This window comes from Pezoporus occidentalis, unplaced genomic scaffold (assembly GCF_034315485.1).
Source record: "Pezoporus occidentalis ecotype Australia unplaced genomic scaffold, CSIRO_AGI_Poc_V1 ctg2, whole genome shotgun sequence".
Classification (NCBI taxonomy): domain Eukaryota; kingdom Metazoa; phylum Chordata; class Aves; order Psittaciformes; family Psittacidae; genus Pezoporus; species Pezoporus occidentalis.
The window spans coordinates 21,683,048-21,701,865 of record NW_026913855.1 but is presented as its reverse complement, the minus strand read 5'-3'; the positions used below and the strand labels follow the sequence as shown (position 1 = coordinate 21,701,865).

At 59.7% G+C, this 18,818-nt stretch overlaps 2 protein-coding genes across 2 annotated transcripts in view; one reads left to right on the top strand and one right to left on the bottom strand.

Moving 5' to 3' along the window:
* LOC134163116 (uncharacterized) overlaps positions 1–18,818 on the bottom strand; it is a 38,196-nt gene that overhangs the window by 5,608 nt on the left and 13,770 nt on the right. The window contains exons 12-24 of the mRNA XM_062617667.1: positions 17,852–18,157; positions 17,150–17,284; positions 16,789–17,004; positions 16,629–16,698; positions 15,861–16,177; positions 15,116–15,349; positions 14,522–14,920; positions 13,121–13,247; positions 11,346–11,459; positions 10,981–11,100; positions 8,039–8,939; positions 2,303–2,921; positions 1,116–1,508 (exon numbers count right to left, since the gene is read on the bottom strand). Coding sequence (XP_062473651.1) covers positions 1,116–1,508; positions 2,303–2,921; positions 8,039–8,939; positions 10,981–11,100; positions 11,346–11,459; positions 13,121–13,247; positions 14,522–14,920; positions 15,116–15,349; positions 15,861–16,177; positions 16,629–16,698; positions 16,789–17,004; positions 17,150–17,284; positions 17,852–18,157 — 3,951 coding nt within the window. The remainder of the gene's footprint in view (positions 1–1,115; positions 1,509–2,302; positions 2,922–8,038; positions 8,940–10,980; positions 11,101–11,345; positions 11,460–13,120; positions 13,248–14,521; positions 14,921–15,115; positions 15,350–15,860; positions 16,178–16,628; positions 16,699–16,788; positions 17,005–17,149; positions 17,285–17,851; positions 18,158–18,818) is intronic.
* Positions 15,508–18,771, top strand: LOC134163367 (tigger transposable element-derived protein 3-like). Its single transcript, XM_062618190.1, has 4 exons — positions 15,508–15,634; positions 15,803–15,918; positions 16,194–16,322; positions 16,443–18,771. Exons 2-4 carry the CDS (start codon positions 15,885–15,887, stop codon positions 18,278–18,280), a joined length of 2,001 nt encoding a protein of 666 aa, XP_062474174.1. The 5' UTR covers positions 15,508–15,634; positions 15,803–15,884; the 3' UTR covers positions 18,281–18,771.

Sequence of the window (18,818 nt, the reverse complement as noted above, 5' to 3'; positions counted from 1 at the left end):
GACATGGCCAGGATTCAGCTACCTCATGGCCATCAACGAGTTGGTTTTCGTATTTAAAACAGCTCCTGGAGAGATATTTCTATGAGATCAAAGGTCCCAGTCAAATGGCCAGTCCCGGTCATGAACCCAGATCATGATTTCCAGCACCGACACCAACATCTTCCTCTTGGTCCCTGCACCAGTGGGGATGACCTACAGAGGTGATAGGGCTTGTGCCCACCTGGAGGGACAGTCAAGGAGATAAAAACTGGGTGCTAGAGCTGGACCTCATCTCTATTGATGAGCTGATGTAAAACCCCAGAACTCGAGGGAAAGCTCTACCTGGGCCTGAAGGGCTCCAGCTATCATGAGTTAGTGTGTGCACATGGGCTAGGAGCAGACTGCAGCTTTCAAGTCTGTGTGCCAAGAAATAATTTCTAAGGATAAATCTGGGATGTGCAAGCTGCACCATGTCTGAATGGAGCTCTTCAGAAGCTTTAACTCCCTGACTGCTGACTGCACTAACGGAGTGTTTGGGGCTGAATCCCCCTTTTCCGTAGCCCCTCCACTCTCTCCAGTGATGTCCCCTTTGCCATGTTCGACATGGTCCCATCTGCAAAGTTGCTTTTACTGAGATGATCATGAAATGCAGGGAACTGAATACTGATTGTGGGCTCCCTCTGAAGCTCAGCTAAGCCCAACTACAAACGCAGAAAGCTCATTTGCCTTCCCCTGAACCCCAGAGGTCCCCTGCTTGCTCCATTCCTGACCCAGGAGGCCCCCAGAGCAGCGCCAAGGTAGTAAAAGAGCCACCAAATCTGCAGGGTTTCTCTCAAATGTTGGTAAAAAAAGAAAGGTGAAAAAAAAAAAGTGAATTGCTGCTGGGCTGTGCAGTGTGGTGAAGAAGTGAAACCTCCAGCTTGAGTACAGGGGATCTTGCCTTCAGGTCCATCTCCCATTGCAGGCAGGTCCCATGGGAGAGATGCCAGGAAACCGAGAGCAGCAGCTCCGCTGTGAGTGACTCACCTGTGCTAGGGCTGTCCCTGCTCACCCACCACTTCTTCCCCCTGTGCTGCCCTCCATTAGAGTTTTGGGAGCATTTTGGGTGCAGACCCTGCACCCCAGAACACCGTTACCTTGGGGACTTCCCCCTTTCTGCCTGGGGGCAGCCGCAGGATCCAGAAATTCCTGTTCTTCAGGAGGTTCTCCATGTTCTCCAGGCGCCGCTGGAGCAGCCCGTACTCCTGGATGAGGGTGCCCAGTGCCGCACACTTGCTCTCCAGCTGGTTCCCCAGTTCTGCTGCCGTCTTCTCACAGTCAATCAGTTTCTTCTCTGCCATCCCCGTCCGACCCTCCAGGTCAAGTAGGCGGGTGGAATGGGAGTCCACCTTCCTCTCCACCGCCTGCACTGCCGCCACCACCATCAAGGACACCTCAGCTGTTTGCGTCTCCTGCTCCGAGGTGCGTTCATGCCCAGACACCGGCCGGAAGGGTGAGGAATAGCACGGCTGCTGCACCGGCTCCGGCGCCTGCAGGAAGAGGTGTGCAGGTGTCACGGGGGGGGGGGGGGAGGGGGGGCATCCTCAGGGTGACAGGGACCCCCGGGGAGGAGCATTTCAGAGCCTAGGGCAGCGGGGAAGTACCCGCGACCCTGCAGGGCGCTGACCCTGATAAGCTGCTTACGTCGGTCCCAAAGGATGGGCAGCACCATCCACAGGGAGAGGAGGGAGCGCCCCGACACCGCAGGGCCGGGTGGTGACACTGGGGGAAGGGGATGACAGGGGACAGCTGAGCCCCGTTTCCATGGGCACGGAGAAGGGACACCCCGGGGGGGATGTCGGGCGCTGTCGGGGCAAGGGCACCCTATCACCATGGGGACCGAGCAGTGACACGGCGGGGGGGGGGGGGGGGGGGAGGCGGCCTATCACCGGGGGACGGAGGGTCTGTCACAGGGAGGCAACTAGCGACCCGCAGGGCCCGGCCGCCAGGGTTGGGGAGGGCAGAAGGTGCAGGCCCGGCCCCCGACGGCAGCTCGGGCGCCGCCGGCCGCGGAGGCCCGGCCCGGCCCGGCCCGGTGGCACCGCCCCCCCGGGGCTGCCTAGGCTGCCGCAGCCGCCGCCGGCCCTGCCCGCCCCGTCCCCCCGGGGGGGCGGCCGAGGTGCCGCACGCTAACAGCCCCCGCCGCCCGTCCGTCCTGCCGCCCGCCCCGCCGCCTCCCGCCGCGGCCCCGACGGCGCGGCCCTCCCCGACGTGCGGCCCGCGAGCGCCGGGCCGGGCCGCGACGCTCTCTAGGCAGACGGCGGGGAGCGGCGGGCGCCCTTACCTGAGCGGGAGCCCCCTCGGCCATGGCCCTTTGTTCCCTGCCCGGGGCCCCGGGGGCCGCGGCCGGGAGGTTCCAGCAGCCGCTCGCTCCTTCACCTCCGCCCGCCGCCGGGCATCGGGCTGGGCCCGGGGCGGCGCGGCGCGGTGGGGCGGTGGCGGGGCGGGGGCGCGGCGGGGCGGCGCGGCGGGGGCGGGGCGCGGCCCGGCCCGACCCGACCGGGGAAGGCGGGGGCGAAGGTCGGGGGGGGGGCGAAGGGGCGGCGACGTGAGACCGAGCAGCGGCTCCGCGTCCCGGCTCCGCCGCTCCGCGCTGGGCGCTCCGGCCCCGCCGCTGCCCCGCCGAGCCGGCAGGGGGCGGGCAGGCCGCCGCCGTCGCGCGCGGGCCGCGCCGGGGGCCGCGCCTGGCGGGGCGGAGCGGGGCGCCCGCTGCCACCGCAGCGCCCCCTGTCGCATCGACGGCATCACCGCGCGCGGGCAGCCGCGCACCGTCGGGGCCCCCCCCGCCTACACTGGCCCGGCCGGCCCGGCCCAGCCATCGGCTCCGCGACGCGCGGAAGGGGGAAAGGGGACGTGGGGGGTGCCCCGGGATCGGGTCTGTGGGTTCTCCGCGCCGGCCGCGGCTGGGAGAGGAACGAGGGGGAATGGGAGAACGGGGGTGACGCAGGGAAGGCTGCACGGGGGGCGGGGGGTGGAGACGAGACTGGGGAGGACTGGAGAGGGACTGGGGTGACTGGAGGGGCTGGGAAAAGTGGGGAAGCAGTGGGGGCAACTGGGGCAAGGCTGGGGGGAACCAGGGACGGACTGGGTGACTGGAGGTGCTCAGAGAACTAGGGAATGAGGGAAGTGAACTGGGGGGGGGGGGGGGGAACTAGAGGCGAATTGATGTGACTGGAGGTGCTGGGGGACCTGGAGAGGGTCGAGGAGAGGACTGGGGAGGGCCTTAGGGTGACTGGGAAGGGACTGAGGGACTGGCGGCAACTGGAAGCACTGGGGTTAATGGGAGCCCCACGAATAACTGGGATGACAGGACTGGGGGCACAAGGGCTGTTCCTGGAATAACTGGGCTAAGGGAGAGAACTGAGGGAGATCTGAGGGTGGCTGGTGTGGGAACTGGGGAGGACTGAGGAGGGGCTGGGGAAGCTGGGGGGGGGGAGGGGTAACTGGGAAGGCCCTAAGAGAATATGGGGGGGGGGGGTAACCCGGGGCCCCTGGGGGTCCCAGGGGACTGATCTGACTGCGGGGTGGGGGTTGAGAAGGGAATGGGAGAGACCGTGGGGAACGGGGGGCAGATCGGTGTGACGGGGCCGCCAGGGGAGCCGAGGGCCCTAGCGTTCCCCTTGGGGAACTGGGGGAGGACTGCGGTCACTGCGGGGGGGTTACTGCGGATGCCGCGGGGACCGGGGGAGGACACCGCGCACGTAGGGAGGGGGGGGAGGGCCCGGCCCGCACCGTCGGGCGCCGCCATGGCCGGGGCTGGCTCGGGCGCCCCCTGGCGGCCCCTTCTCTCCGCGGCACGGCCCCGCCCCCCCGCCCTGCGGCCTCGCGCCCCGCGGGCCTGTGAAATGGCGGCCGGAGGGCGGTGTCGCCATGGCAACCGGCCGGCCGTTAACAGCCACCCGCTCCCGCGGCCTCCGTGCAGCTCCCGCGCCTCCCCGCTTGTCCGCCTCTGCCCCGTCCCGTCCCGTCCTACCCCATCCCGTTTGTGTCGCCCGGTCCTGGTCGGCCTGTTTGCTCCTGTACCGTTCCTGTCCCCATGCCTAGCCTGTCCCATCCCATCCCAACCCCATCCTGTCCTGTCCCATCACATTTCTTTCCACCCTGTTGTGTCCTGTCCAGTCTTGCTATATCTCACCCTGTTTCACCTTATCCATCCCACTGCATCCTGGCCCACCTGTGCCGTGTCTCATCCAGTTCCATCATGTCCCATTGCATCCCCATCCCATTTCCTTCGACTCGGTTGTGTCCTGTCCAGTCTTGCCATGTTCCGTCCTGTTCCACCTTATACAATATCCTGTCCCATTCTATCTCGTCTGTCTCATCCAGTTCCATCATATCCTATCCCATTACATCCCCATCCTGTCCCCATCCCCTCCCCTCCTCATCCCGTTATATCCCCATCCCATCGCATCCCATCACCATCTCATCCTGTCACATCCCCATCCCATCACATCCCGTCCTCATCCCATCACCATCTCATCCTCATCCCGTCATATCCGCACCGCGTCCTATCCCATCTCATTCACATCCCATCCCATCCCCCCCTGTCGTCCCACACAGTCCCATCCCCTCCCACCCTAGTGTGTCCATGTGCCTGCACACTGCCCCAGGCAGGACCTGGTATGCAGCCCCTGGCACATGGCCTCTCTCCCTCTCCCGACCTCGGGGATACCTGGCACAGGGTGACAATGACTGAAGTCGATGACACCAATCCCAGACAAGGGCAGGGAACCCTTTGGTTTGCAGGAAAAGGGAGCAAAGGGATGAGGCTGCATCCCATCACCACTGTGGTGCTAGGGCCAGGAATGTGGGCTTTGGGGTACAACACCCATTCCACCCACCGAGGGGAGGACAAGGCAGGGACCCAGATTGGGGCACTCCTGTTTGACCCCCTCCAGGCTGTCCAAGGGAGCCACAGCCCCTTCCCGTTGGGAGCGATGGAAACCAGGAGCAGCTCTTCGCCGTGACCAGCCAGAGGGATCGGGAAGCAGCCGCTGTTCCTGTGTTCATGTGAGTGCAGTGTGCCCATGGTCCAAGCTGCCAGCCACGTATGTGTGTATATATTCACAGGCACATGCCAACAGCATGTGAATACACCATAAAAGTACAAGTGTGCATTTACGGTGTCTCCATGTGCTCGTACGTGTTCAGTCTCATCACTGCCACTGCCCTGTACCTGATCTGCATGGTGCATTTTCACCTCTTATGAGCCTTTTCTCTCCTCCTCCTCCCTCTCTCCACCACATCCAGAATCCCTGCACCCTCCCTACATGGGACAGCCCTACCCTGCCTGGTTGCTCCATAGTGAACCAGGGATTTGGCGGGGGTCACCCACCCTGGCCCCACAAGCACTGGGCATGGCTGGGACAGGTGGAGGATCCCCGGCACCCTCCAGTGTCAGCTGCTGGGAGCCTGTGGGATGTGAGTGCAGGTCCTTGTGCTGGCTCTGACCCATGGACAGGCCCCATGGGCCACCCTGCCCACACTCCATGTTTGGCCCCAAGCCAGAACAACCCCTTGAGCCCTTGTCTAAGTTCGGGGGGGGGCTCTGGTAGAAGCCCCCACAGAGAGGCCTGCCCTAGGAGAGGTACCAGCCCCCTGTGCTGGGCTCTGTAAGGGAATAACATAGGGGATGCTGGGCTGGGGGGAACTCCTGAAGGGGCAGCATGTCCCCCCTAGCACCCCATAGTGACATAGGGACATCCAAAGACTAGGTGCTGACAGCCAGCAGCAGCCCAGGATGCTGGCCCCAGGGCTGGGGGGTGTGAGGCTGCACCAGTCTCCCCTCCACAGACACCTAAAGAGAGAGGGGATGCCCCTGGCACAAACACTCCCCCAGTGGGATGAGGGAATGAAGATGCAGCACAGCAATAGGGGATATGCTGCAGGGGAAGAGCTGGACCCTCCTGGAACATCATGGGGCCCTGGCCAGCCCCACATCCCCAAGGCCATGCAGCTCCGCACCCTGTTCCCCAGGATGCACCAGGCCCCGGCGCGGTGAGACAAAACGGCATGCGGCCCCGTGGGGCCAGGCCTGACAGGAACGGTTTATTGGCAGCCCCTTACAAAGAGCTTGGGTATATGCGAGCAAGGAAGTAGCAATGCAAACCCAGCATGGCCCGGCTCGGCGGCTGCCCTCCCCGCATGCCAAGGTCCCACCAGTTCCACTGGGACACCACACAGCACCGCAGGGCCAGGCTGCCACGTCTGGTGAGAGATGAACCCGCAGTGTTGGCAGCTAGGTGCTCAGCAGTGCGCTCCTGGGCTGTTCTTGCCTCAGTGCCAGAGGGTCAGTCCACCACATCCCAGCTCTGAGGCGCAGGGCAGTGCTGCAGCCGCGTACGCTGGCGCTTCTCCCAGCATGGGACTGTCCGGCTCTACCTGTCAGCAGAGCCTGGCTGCATCCGACGACTCCTCAGCCACTGCTGTAGCCCTGTCTGTGTGTGGCACAGGCCAGCTTCTCACATAAAACCAAAGTCTGCTTCCAGCCATAGCGGCAGCAGAGAAAAAGCTTAAAAACACTAAGCCCAAATGCCAGACATCGACCGCAGCAGCTGCAGAGCTGCACCAAGCAGCCTCATCTGCTGGCTCTGGCTCCCCAGCTTGGCTTGTGTGGTTTATCAGTTCTGCAAGTTACCTGGAAAAAGCTGACAGATAACAGCCAAGGGCTGGGCATGGGTGCTGCAGCGTGGCGAGCAAGGACAAAACATAGGCGGTGAGGGGACCAGGGCTGCCAGCACTCACCCAACACCAGCTTCAGAATGGAAACACTGTATTGACGGACTTTACAAAAGTTATTACAAAACACAACCACGAACCAGCAACTGACAATACACAGCGGAAGAGACACCACTTAGAGCCACCTCAGAACAACACCAATTAGCTCCGAGAAGTCAACCAATATTTACACAGACATCTGAAAAAACTCTGTTATCCCATACATTTAAATGTTTTAGATCGACTGTGAAATATAGTGCCACATTTCCTTGTAGTATAATAATAATAATTAATAACAATAATAATATATCGTATAATAATAATATTCTACGTCTAGCATAACTAAAAACCAAACAGCTCTTTACAGGGGTTAGGAGAAGTTGCTTTCACTCATCTGACTTACCTGAATGTGAGACCAAACTCAGTAAAAAATAAGACTAAAATCGCCTTCATTGACAGGAGTCTGTGTGACAGACCAGTGGCTCCGTTCCCTCAGGCCACAGGGAATCAACAGCTCGCCTGGTGCCAGTAACATCCTTTGAAAGAACAGAGATGTGTGCTCCTTGGGTGAGTCACTTGACTGCTTCCACACGCTGCCCTTCCCGACTCCTCCTACTCTGATGTTCACAGCCCCTTCTCCTGCCTGTCCTTTCCTCCAGCACTTACTCATTCTCACCTTGCTCTTTGCCTCTCTCTCCCCTCCACTTTTCTGCCTTCAACAAATCCTGTGTTGTGCCTCTCACCGTGCCTCTGTTTTGCCTCTCTTCCCTTCATTCCAGCCCCGGCCTTGCAGCACGGGGCTGCCATTCCAGGCTCAGCAATGCAACAGGAGCAGGCGGCCAGTTGTCTGGGAATGGCACCTTCCCTCCCTTTTTCCTTCCCTCCCTCCCTCGTGCCTCCAGCCTTGCAGTGAAAAGAGTGGAAAAAAGAAAGCGAAAGCTTGTCACTCCTGAATATGCACAAAGATAGGTGGGGGAACACCTGCTAAATAAAGACCCCGGAGAACCGCTCGGGATTATTCGCCACAGGCAAAATCCAAACCAGTGTAGAGGACAACTAGCACAAGGCCTGTGGAAGTCCCCCATCACCTCGCAGGGTCGCAGAAGTGCCTGGGCCATCTGGTCAAGAGTTTGTTTTTTTTAAGAGGAATTTCTTTGATGCTTCAACAAAGTGGGCTCTGTAGCATGACCACATGGATTAGCTGCGACACAAGCTTGCCTCCCATCATGCTGCACGTCCACCTGCGAGGCCGTTCACAATAACCGTGAGCCCTTCCGCCCTGCCCCCCGTGTGCCAGCGCTACTGCTTAGTTTCTTTTTTCACACACAAGAGGCTGGTCTGAGTGCCCGACTCCAGCCTGAGCTGCGAATCCTCCATGGGTCGGGGGGTGCGGGAGTGGATTTTCTGGTGGCAATTCAGAGACTCTTTGTAGCGGAAGTGCTTCCCACAGACAGGGCACTGGTAGGGGGTCTCCCCGGTGTGCACCCGCCAGTGCTTGAGCAGGTGGTCCCGCCGGATGAAGCTCTTCCCGCACTCAGTGCATTGGTATGGCCTCTCCCCTGTGTGGATGCGCTGGTGGCGGATGGCTTTGGAGAGGTCGCGGAAGTCCTTCCCGCAGTAGGTGCATGTCAGCGGCCCGTCACCCTTCCCTGTGTGGAGCTTCTGGTGCAAGATCAGGCTCACTTCCAGGCTGAAGCTCTCCTTGCACTGGGAGCAGGTGTAGGGTCTCTCCACCATGTTGTTCACCTGGTGCCTGACAAAGCCGTATTTGAAACCAGAGCTCTTTTCCCCATCAGAGCGTTTGGACTGTTTGGAGCGGGAAGACCCCTGGCCTTTTGTTTTGGGTTTCTGCCTCAAGCCTTCTCCGTGCTCCAGGGAAGTGCAGGCTTCCTCGCTGGCGTGCGCTTTCTGATGGGTGGCAAACAGCTGCTTGTCCAGGAAGCTCTCCCCACACTCACAGCAGATGTATGGCCCCTCTACTGAAGCCACATCCTCAGGAGCATCCTTCTTGGCCAAGTCTCTCCCGCGGCGAGAGGAGCGCCTCAGCCCGTTGCCTGTTCTCTGCTGCGAGGTTGATCCGCTCCGGCTCTTGCTGCTTGGCTTTATCTCCTCCTCTGGGCTTGAGAAAACCTCTTCCCACTTTCCTGCCAAGGAGCTAGGAAGCTCAAGGATTTCGGAACCTTCCTCATCACACTGCTGTTCATCTGCCAGAGCAGAGATAGTCATGTCATTTCTTTGAGATAGGAACTGTCCCATTATTTAGACCCCAGTTCTCTCAGGTCAAAGGTGGTCTCTGCTTGCACATTCAGGACAGCACCTGGTACTACAGCGTTACAAGTCCCACCTGGGAGCTACCTCAGCAGTGTGGGAGTATGAACAAAGCCAAAGTATTCTGACTTAGAATCACAGAATCGTTTTGGTTGGAAAAGACCCTTAAGATCATCAGGTGCAACCGTTAACCTGGCACTGCCAAGTCCACTACTAAACCATGTCCCTCAGCACCACATCTACGTGTCTTTCTAATCCTTCAAGGACTGGCGACTCCACCACTGCCCTGAGGCAGCCTTGTTCCAGTGCCTGACACTTCCATTGAACAATTTTCCCTAATATCCAACTTAAACCTCCTTGGCACAACACGAGGCCATTTCCTCTTGCCCTATCACTTGTTACTTGGGAGAAGAGCCTGATCCCCACCTCACTACAACCTCCTTTCAGGCAGCTGTGGAGAGTGAGATCATCTCCCCCAATCTTAATTTTCTCCAGGCTAAACCACCTCTCCTCAGCCACCCCTCACAGAACTTGTGCTCCTGGCCCTTCAGCAGCTTTGTTGCCCTTCTCTGGACCCACTCCAGTACCTCAACATCTCTCTTGTAGTGACGGGCCCAGAACTGAACACAGGATTTGAGGCACAGCATCACCAGTGCCCAGAACAGGGGGATGATCATTGGCCTGGCCCTGCTGGCTACGCTACTGCTGATACAGGCCAGGATGACATTGGCCTTCTTGGCTGCCTGGGCACAAGCTGCTCATGTTCAACTGTCGACCAACACCCCAGGTCCATTTCCATTGAGCAGCTTTCCAGCCACTCTTCCCCAAGCCTGGAGCATTGCATGGGGTTGTCGTGACCAAGTACAGGACCTGGCACTTTGCCTTGTTGAACCTCACACCATTGTCCACAGCCCATTGATCTGCCCTGTCCAGATGCTTCCTACCCTCCAGCAGATCAACACTCCCAGCCAACTTGCTATCATCTGCAAACAGACTGAGGGGTCATTTGATCCCCTTGTCCAGATCATTCATAAAGACTTCTTGGAAAAGCTAAGACAGCACAATGATGAGATCTCTACATGTAACTAGACAAAGGGAAGCAGAAGTGGATTCCTCAGCAGGAGGTGAAGCAGAACAGGTCTTTAAGAACCTGCGGTTTAGGGTAAAGGCAAAAAAAAAATAAAAATTAAGGGAAGCGGAATAAAATCTCTTTTCCTTTGGAGCTTGCACAAGGCCTGGGGCCGAAGGATCTCCTGTAGTATGAATGGGAACTAAAAGCAGCCACTAAGGACCCTGGCAAAAGGAGGATGAAAAGAATCCAGAGATTCTGGAGATGTGGGGAGGAGAGCTGGAAACCCACAGGTTTCTGCAGGGTGCAAGAAGGCAAAGCTGTACTGAGAATTTGCATGCCCAGGGAAGACCTCGGCACTCCCTGTCACAGGCTCTTCATCTGCTTGTCACTTGTGACATCAAAACGTGGGCTTGAAAACAGGCTGCCTTCTCTTCCTCAGGCTGATGCTCTGGAAAAGCACCAGCCAGAACCACTGATCTGCTTCTGAGAACAACGCTGGGAAGCCAAAAGCACGTCCTAGCACGGCATGCTTCCCAAAGCAGCTCACGTGTCCCTGTGCTTCAGAGCTAACACCATCAAAAGCCTGCCTGTGCTACACTTCAAGGCTGACCAAATACACACTCTCACCAAGTGATGAGACACTGTACAGGTGGTCTGCATGCCCTAGCCAGCCCACAGCTGCTTTTAGAGCCTGCTGCTTATGTATCACAGCTTCTGCACGTGTGCTATCCATCTGCCTCGGCTGCTGTTCAGCTCCCACAGTGACCCCTGAGGCAAGCCTGGCAAAGACTGTGGTTAAGGCAGGATCTCACCCCGGGCAATCCCCAGCATGCGCCAAGAGCCTGAGCCCGCCTCTGTCTCCCTCTTTCTGCAGTGCTCAGTGAAGCTCTGCACTTCTAACTCACATGTACAAGGAACTTCCATGCCTTCTTCTTCTTCTTCTTCTTCAGAGCCATCGTGGCTTTCAGCCAGAGCCTCTTCATATTTACTCCACGAGCAATCATCAGGACCAGGAAAGGAAAACTCTGCGCACAAGAAGAGGAGTTTATGCTGAGGCCTCCCAGCTGCTTTATAGAGGATTTCAGGAGATGGCCGCACCGGGTAGGAGCCAGCGAGAAAAACTAAGCCACCGGTGTACCCAAGGGCAGAGCTGGACAAACTCATTGGCAGAGGCAAGTGGAAGAGTGCAGGCAGGTGCTCTTCCACTTCTGCTTCTTCCACACACCTGCTTTCTACCTCCCCACTGTGTCCTAGGAATCTTATGGCTCACCAGTGCTGGGGTCTGTAGGGGTTTCTCCTCCCTCAGAGTCCTCCGGATCCTCCGCGTTGGGATCCTCTCCTTGCTCAATCCGTGACAGAAGGTCTGGCTTCGAAATGGCCGCATCTGCATACGAAAAGAGGATCAAAACATTTCCTTCGCCCTCACGGGAGTGAGACTCTCAAACCTTTGCCCACCAACCTTCCTTCGCTGCTGGGGGTGACGGGTAATGGAAAGAGAGGCTTATGATGCTCTCACACATCTGCACCGCTCACCTTGTCTGGGCCCTGGGAACATGAGCGGACTGCAGGAGCACACTCTGCTCAGGTGAGGAGCACCTCCCAGCCTGCAGCGCGAGGAGGAGAATAAGAAAATGCATCTGTGCTTACCTCCAGGCTTCCTTTCTTCTCCTCTCTGCTAAGGTCCGCGGATCCATTACAATGGGGACTTCAGCTCGGGGACAGCACCAGAGCTGTCAGCCAGCAGCAGCAGGGGAAGTGCCCTCCCCATGCGGTTCCCTCCATCCTACTCGTCCGAGTCACAGGCTGCTTGCGGATTTTGGTGGGGGAAAGGGGACAATCACAATCTCTCCTAGGGTGGAGAGCCAAAAACTTCATTCCCAAACTAGCGTGAGTCTCTGGGCATTAATTTCCACCGCTGCTCTGGTGGATCCATTTGCCTTATGTGAGGGCCAAACCCCTGAACCTCATTCTCAAAGGAAACCTTCAGACGAAGCACACATACATTTTTGTAAGCTCCAGGCTCAGATCCACAGATCCTCCTCAGCAGGACTGTTACGTTCCCGCACCTCTAGAGTGGGACACAGGGTTGGATTTTAACATAACGGGGGGCAGTATTTACCCTTCCCCTTTTTCCCCTGCTCACGGAAGACCTCTGTCCAAAAAAAATAAAGAAAGAAAGGGGGAAAAAATGATGAAAGGCCTGGCTGGACCAGTGTTGAACAGCAGGGTGGTGGGTGAGCCTGCACACTAGTGGCCTCAGCACAGGGAAGAGATGCCGGTCTACCAGGAACTGTGGCTGCGCTGCCACGCACTGCACACGGACATCCAGCCAAGGGGAGGTCACTTTTGAGAACACACATAGGTGCTCATGAAGGCACCACATCCCCCAGAGGGAATTCCCGCAGCCAGGACTGGAAGGAGCGAGCAGAGCACTGAGTTCATTTCACTGTGAACACGCAGCCCTACCGCAGCAGAAACCACAACAGCTTGAGCAAGAAGCGTTCCCTGGGATGAGGCCGCGGTCAGAGACAGCACCAAAGCAGGCAACAGACAAACCTCACTCTCCTCCCTTACGGAAGCTGAAAGACTATCACCAGGGAAAGGGCTGGAAGGAACCTCAGAGGCAGGGCACCCCTCTGCTGCCCTAAGCGGCGAGCGGGCTGACACACCCAGCGCAGTGGATCTGTGGACCTTTGCGTGACAAAGAAACTCCCCTCTCCCCCACCTTTCCGTGGCTGGAGGGTCCTCTCGCTTCCCCTCCTCCTCACGACCCAGCAGCTCGCTCGGCTCCTACTGGCCACAGAGACTGTCAGGGAAACGCAGTCACCGCAGCGATGCTCGTGACGTCCGTCCACCGTTAAACTGAACTGGTGAGGACTGAACTACCTGCCAGGGCTGCTGGTGAAAGCCGGCACAACGTGTTCCCAGAGCAGTACACTGCCCACCCTCCCCAGCCCTGCCAGGCACAGCGGTGCTTCCATCCACCAGGACCTGAGAAAACCTGGTGCAGCAGAAGGCTCAGGGCAAACCCCAGCCCATCTTTACCCATTGAGATGACGGCCTCGTAGTTGCCTTTCATGATATGCCTGTAAAGCTCCTTCTGCCACTCATTCAAGCTCTTCCACTCCTCCTCAGAAAAGTTAAAGGAAGCATCGTTGAATGACACAGGGACCTGTAATGAGATGCACTGTATGTTTGGATGTTGTGTCTCTTGTTGAAGTGTCATGGTTTAGACCCAGCTGGTACCTCGGCATCATGCAGCTGTTCACTCACCACCCCGCTTCCCCACTCCAGGCAGGATGGGGAGGAGGATCAAGAGAATGTAAATCCTACAGGTTGCGATAAGAACAGTCATACAACTGAAGTATAATATAAAACTACTACTAATAAAAAGGGAAATAACAAGGATGGAGAATATAAAATTAAAAGAAAAAAAAAACAACAACAACAAAAAACACCTCCCAGCTAAACAGCAGTGATGCACAACTCAATTGCTCACCACCCACTGACTGATAACCAGCCCGACCCAAGCAGCAATTGATCCCTTCTGGCTAATTGCCCCCAGTTTCTACACCGGACATGACTTGCTGTGGTACAGAATACCCCTTTGGCTAGTTTGGGTTAAGTGTCCTGTCTCTGCTTCCTTCTGTCATCTTCTGCCTTTCCTCATTGGCAGAGCATGAGAGACTGAAAAATCTTTGGTCAGGGTAAGTGCTACTGAGCAATAACTAAAACATTGGTGTGTTACCAGCATTGTTCTCAGACTAAAGCCGAAACACAGCACTGCATCAGCTACTAGGAAGAAAAATAACCATTACACCTGAACCCAGGACATGAAGAAAACACCCAGGGATGTTTCTTCATTCAAATTCCTCAAGCACAGTGCAGGACAGTCCCATGCAGCAACATCTACTCCTTTCCAAACACCTCGCTCAGCCTCCATGCCAAGCTCAGGCAGCTTCACTCCTGCCCACAAGGGACACAATGGGGTTTTCCCTCATCACCTGCCTACACCTTGACTCCTTGCTCAGCCTCCTCCTGCGGGCCCTGTTGTGGGCACAGCACCTGACACAGGCTCTTTCCCCACTTTGTTTTTGACATGGTTCTGTTGTTAATTGCCTTTGAACAGGCACTGGGGATATTAGGTACACAGGGCTGAACCACACAGTTCTGCACAACTCAAACACAGCTCCAGTCATGCTCAGGGGTTTGTGATCCCATACAGAGCAGACTGTGTGTTTTGGCAAGGCTCACATGTACGTAACAAGTGGTGCACAATTAACACATAAGGATCTGTGCTGGTGCTTCTGCCTGAGCACTAAAGACAAGACATTACTACAGGGAAGCTGAGTCCCACTCAGCACCGCAGTCACTGTTAAACAGGTCTGTGAGCACAGACTACGTGCCAAACAACCCCGTTCCAAAGATGGAGCAGAGGACCGTTACCTTGGGGACCTCCCCCTTCGCCCCTGGGGGCAGCCGCAAGATCCAGAAGTTTCTGTTCTTCAGCAAGTTCTCCATATTCTCTAGCCTCTTCTGCAGCTGCCCATACTCCTGGATGAGGGTGCCCAAGGCTGTCCACTTGCTCTCCAGCTGGTTCCCAAACTCCACTGCCGTCTTCTCGCAACCAATCAGCTTGGTTTCTGCCATCCTCATCCTCCCCTCCAGGTTCATCAGCTGGGCTGCCTGGGCATCCACCTTCCTGTCCACGGCCTGGATCTCAGCGACCAGCGTTAGGGAGATCTCATCGGCCGGCAACTCGGTCTCGGCAGCAGGGCCCTGCTCCGGAACGGGCAGCGGCTGCTCCAGGGCCAGCTCCTGGGACTCCATGTCCCACTCCAGGTCCTGCAGGAACATAGACACGGCCGTGGGCTCCGCCGCCACAGCGAAGGGGCACCGCGGCTGACCTCAGGGCGATCGCGGGGCGAACGGAGCAGCGCTGGGCCCACACCGGCTCCGACAACCCTCGGGCGCGGCCGCCGACGGGGGACGAGGGGCGGCGGCTAGCGGAGAGGGTGGGAGATCGGCAGCAGCGCTTACCTGAGCGGGGGCCCACTCGGCCATGGCCCTGCGGAGGGCGGCGGAGGGCGGCGAAGGGCGGCGGGCGGCAGCGGCGGAACGGGGCGGAGCGGGACGGGGCGGAGCGGAGCAGAGCAGACGGCTGCGCGGGCCCGGCGCCTCCTCAACAGAGACGGTACTCAGCAGCCATGCCGAGAGCGCAGTGAACACTGGGAGTGGCGGCGGTGCCGGCGGCAGGTGGCGCCGCAGGGACACCTAGTGGCGGGCGGACCACGCAACACCAGCGACGGGAGAGACCACGCACCAGAACACCCAACGCCGCATCCCTGACCCCGCGCTGATTGATTGGGCTGCGGCCCAGCCAATCCGTGAGGCGCCCGCGGGCGGCTGGCCAATGGCAGAGTAGAGCGGAGCGGGGGGGCGGGGCTTCGGGCGTGCCGGGGAGCGCGCTCCCGCCTTTGGCAGCGGGACCGCGCGGGGCGGGAGCGGCGTGTTTGGGGCTGCACCGGGACACACCGGGCGGGACGCGGCCTGGCCCAGGTACAGCACGGGCGGTGGTCCTGCGGCCCACGAGGCTCGCTGGCCGCGCTCCCATCCCCTCCCTGGTCGGCCCTGCGGGCACCGCCGACTCCCCATACCCGCGCCGGCCGTCCCTGCGCCGTCATCCCGGTGCAGCGAATCTTTCAATCGCTGTTGTCCCCCCCGCAGGTGAGGCCCTGCCAGGAGCAGCACCGGGAGCAGCTGCCGTGTCTCCCCAGGGACCGACCGGGACGGTGCCGGTGCCGGTGCCATGAAGGAGGACCCCGAGCGCCCCGTCGCCTTGGGTGAGGCTCGCGGGTCCTGTCCGCCGCCAGCCCTGGCGCTGCAGGTCATGGCCTGGCCGGGAGCGGGGCCCGCGGCACGGTGGCGGCAGCACCGGCCTGGTGGGTGGTGGCAGAGGGCGGCCGTGGGGCGGTTCCGGGGTCACCGCTGGACCGCGTCTCTTACCGCGGGATTTCTGTGGCGCGGGGACGCCAGCGCAGGCCAGTTGTGACCAGCCGCCGTGCAGCGGCATCACCGGTAGCACCACCGTCCGGCCCTCCTCTTGTTTCCACAACAGGTTACACCGTCACCAAACCCGACATCCTGGCTGAGGTGGAGCGAGGAGAGGAGGCAGCGGCAGCAGCCGGGCACTACAGAGAGCACCGGAGCCCTGGGCCACGTATGGCACCCGCTGGCCCCTCCCAGGGTGAGTGGGACAAAGGAGCTGGGGCTCGGGTGGTAGGCCAGATCCTGCTGGACGGGAGGGCTTGATCCCACGGGATGCCCAGTGAGGGGATCACCCCCAAACAGGTTTCTGTCTCTGCAGGGGACTGGCTGGGGAAGGAGGTGAAGAGTGAGGAAGGGGTGTCCCCGCCGCCTGGCTCCCCCCCATCCCACCGCACTGCCTCCAGCGACTTCCCCGTCCCGCTGCAGGAACGGGGCTGCAGCTATTGCGGCGTCTCTGAGCCAGAGCTAAATCCCAGTGTTGGTAACGGGGGGTTCATCACCTCACCCCCTGCCTTCGAGAGCCGCCGGTGCCAGCCAGGGGAGCCGCTGCTCGAGTGTGCTGAGTGCGGCCGAGGCTTTGGACAAAAGCCAGACCTGGTGCGGCACCGGCTGGTGCACAGTGGAGAACGTGCCTATGCCTGTGGCCGCTGTGGAAGAGGGTTCACTGAGGTGGTGGTGCTGGGGACCACAAGCGGCCCCTGCCGCCCAGCCCCCTGTGCCAGCCGCTCCTCGGGGACGGCAGAGGGGACAACGGCAGCACCCCGGAAGGAGCGGAAGGAGTTGTCACTGACAGAGAAGGTACGGGTGCTGGAGATGCTGGAGGGCCCCAAGGTGTCACAGAATGAGCTGGCCAAGCGCTTTGGGGTGTCGCAGCCCCAGATCTGCCGCATCATCAAGAACAAGGAGCGGATCCTGAGTGAGTGGCACCGCAGTGGCGACCCTGAGCGCAAACGCAAGCGGGAAGGGAAGGACGTAGCCCTGGAGACTGCTCTGCTGCGCTGGGTGAAGGGTGCCTGCACCACTGACCTGCCTGTCAGTCGCCCGCTCCTCCAGCTCAAGGCCAAACACCTTTCCGAGACACTGGGCCAGCCCGACCCGGAGCCCAGCAGTGGCAGACTGGCTCGCTTTGGGATGCGCCACAACCTCACCTTCAAAAAGCCACTGGTGGAGAAAGGAGACTTGGAGCAGCCCACAGCTGAGCATTGGGCCAGTGCGGTGCTTCCTGGCCTCCTCCGCAGCTATGCGCCTTCTGAAATCTATGCCTGCGGGGAGACGGCCGTCCTCAACCCAGCCAGCTCCCCCGGTGAGAGCACCGGTGACCGGCTGACACTCCTGCTCTGCACCAATGCCAGCGGCTCAGAGAAGGCCCCACTGAGGGCAGTGGGGGAAAGCGCCCAGCCCCGCTGCCTGCGGGGTGTCAACCTGGGGCAGATGCCCTGGAGCTACCGTGCCAGCAGCCTGGCCACTATGACCGCTCCCCTCTTCGCTGAGTGGCTGCGGGAGTTCAATGAGGGGATGCGGCGGCAGGGGAAGAACATCCTTCTCCTCCTCAACAAGCACGAGGCTCATCCCTACCTTCAGCTTTCTAATGTCAGAATTGTCTTTGTCCCACCAGCTGCCACCCTGGTCCAGCCCCTCGACCGCGGCATCACCAGTGACCTCAAGGGCCACTACCGGCGCCGGCTGCTAAGGTGGCTGCCGGCAGAGCGTGGTGTGGGGCAGCCGAACCTCCTGGATGTTCTGCACATGCTGGCGCAGGCATGGGGTGACGTGCACCCTGGGCTCATTGCCAGCTGCTTCCGTGCTGCCAGCTTCTTCCCCGACGCCAGTACTGAGGCCCCAGCGCGTGGCTTGCTCAGCCAGGAGCAGCTGGAGCGCCGCACGCTGACGGACAAGGAGTTGGAGCGTGATGGAGAGCTGGTGGATGGGGGTGAGGGGACTGCGGATGCTGAAGATGGTGGAGAGCTGGCAGCGGTGCAGCCCTGCCCCTCGGAGCGGGAGGTGTGGCGGAGCCTGGCCACGCTGCGGCGGTACCTGGAGTGCCAGGCCACCTCGCCAGACCTGTTCCAGGCCTTCTACGAGCTGGAGGATGCTGTGCACATGCTGTCAGCTGGTACCGGGCAAGCCCTCACCGGGGACAACCCTCCCAGACTGTGAGCGCCAGACCCGCTCGTGCCCGTCATGGGAACTGGTGTTCATTGGGGCCATCACCAGCTTGGCCTGGCCATTGTCTCCTGCAGCAGTGTCAGCCGAGTTGTGCTGTGGGGTTTGCTGTGGGTCTGTGTGGCTCAGGGACAAAGGGAGTGCCCAGTGGGGTGCATGGAGGCTGTGAAACTGCAATGCTCAGGGACTGGCTGTGGCAGCACTGGGGGCATGAACCTGCTGCCAGAACTTTCTCCCAGAGTGTGGTTTCTGCAGCAGCAGGAGCTGTCATGGAGCTGCCCCTGGGGACAATTTGCCCTGAGTGGGGTGGTTGTGTTTACTGGGGGGGAGGGGGAAATGGGGTGGTGCTGGGGTATCCCCCATGCTAGGGGCTCCTCCCACTTCCCATGGGGGTTTTGGGGTGATCGGGTGCCACCAGCTGCTGTCACCACCTTGGTGCCCGAGGGCTTGCGACAGGCATTAAAAAGGCAGAAATCATCAAAGCACAGCACAGGTGGTGATTGTAATATTTTAACCGGGACAGAGATCCCAC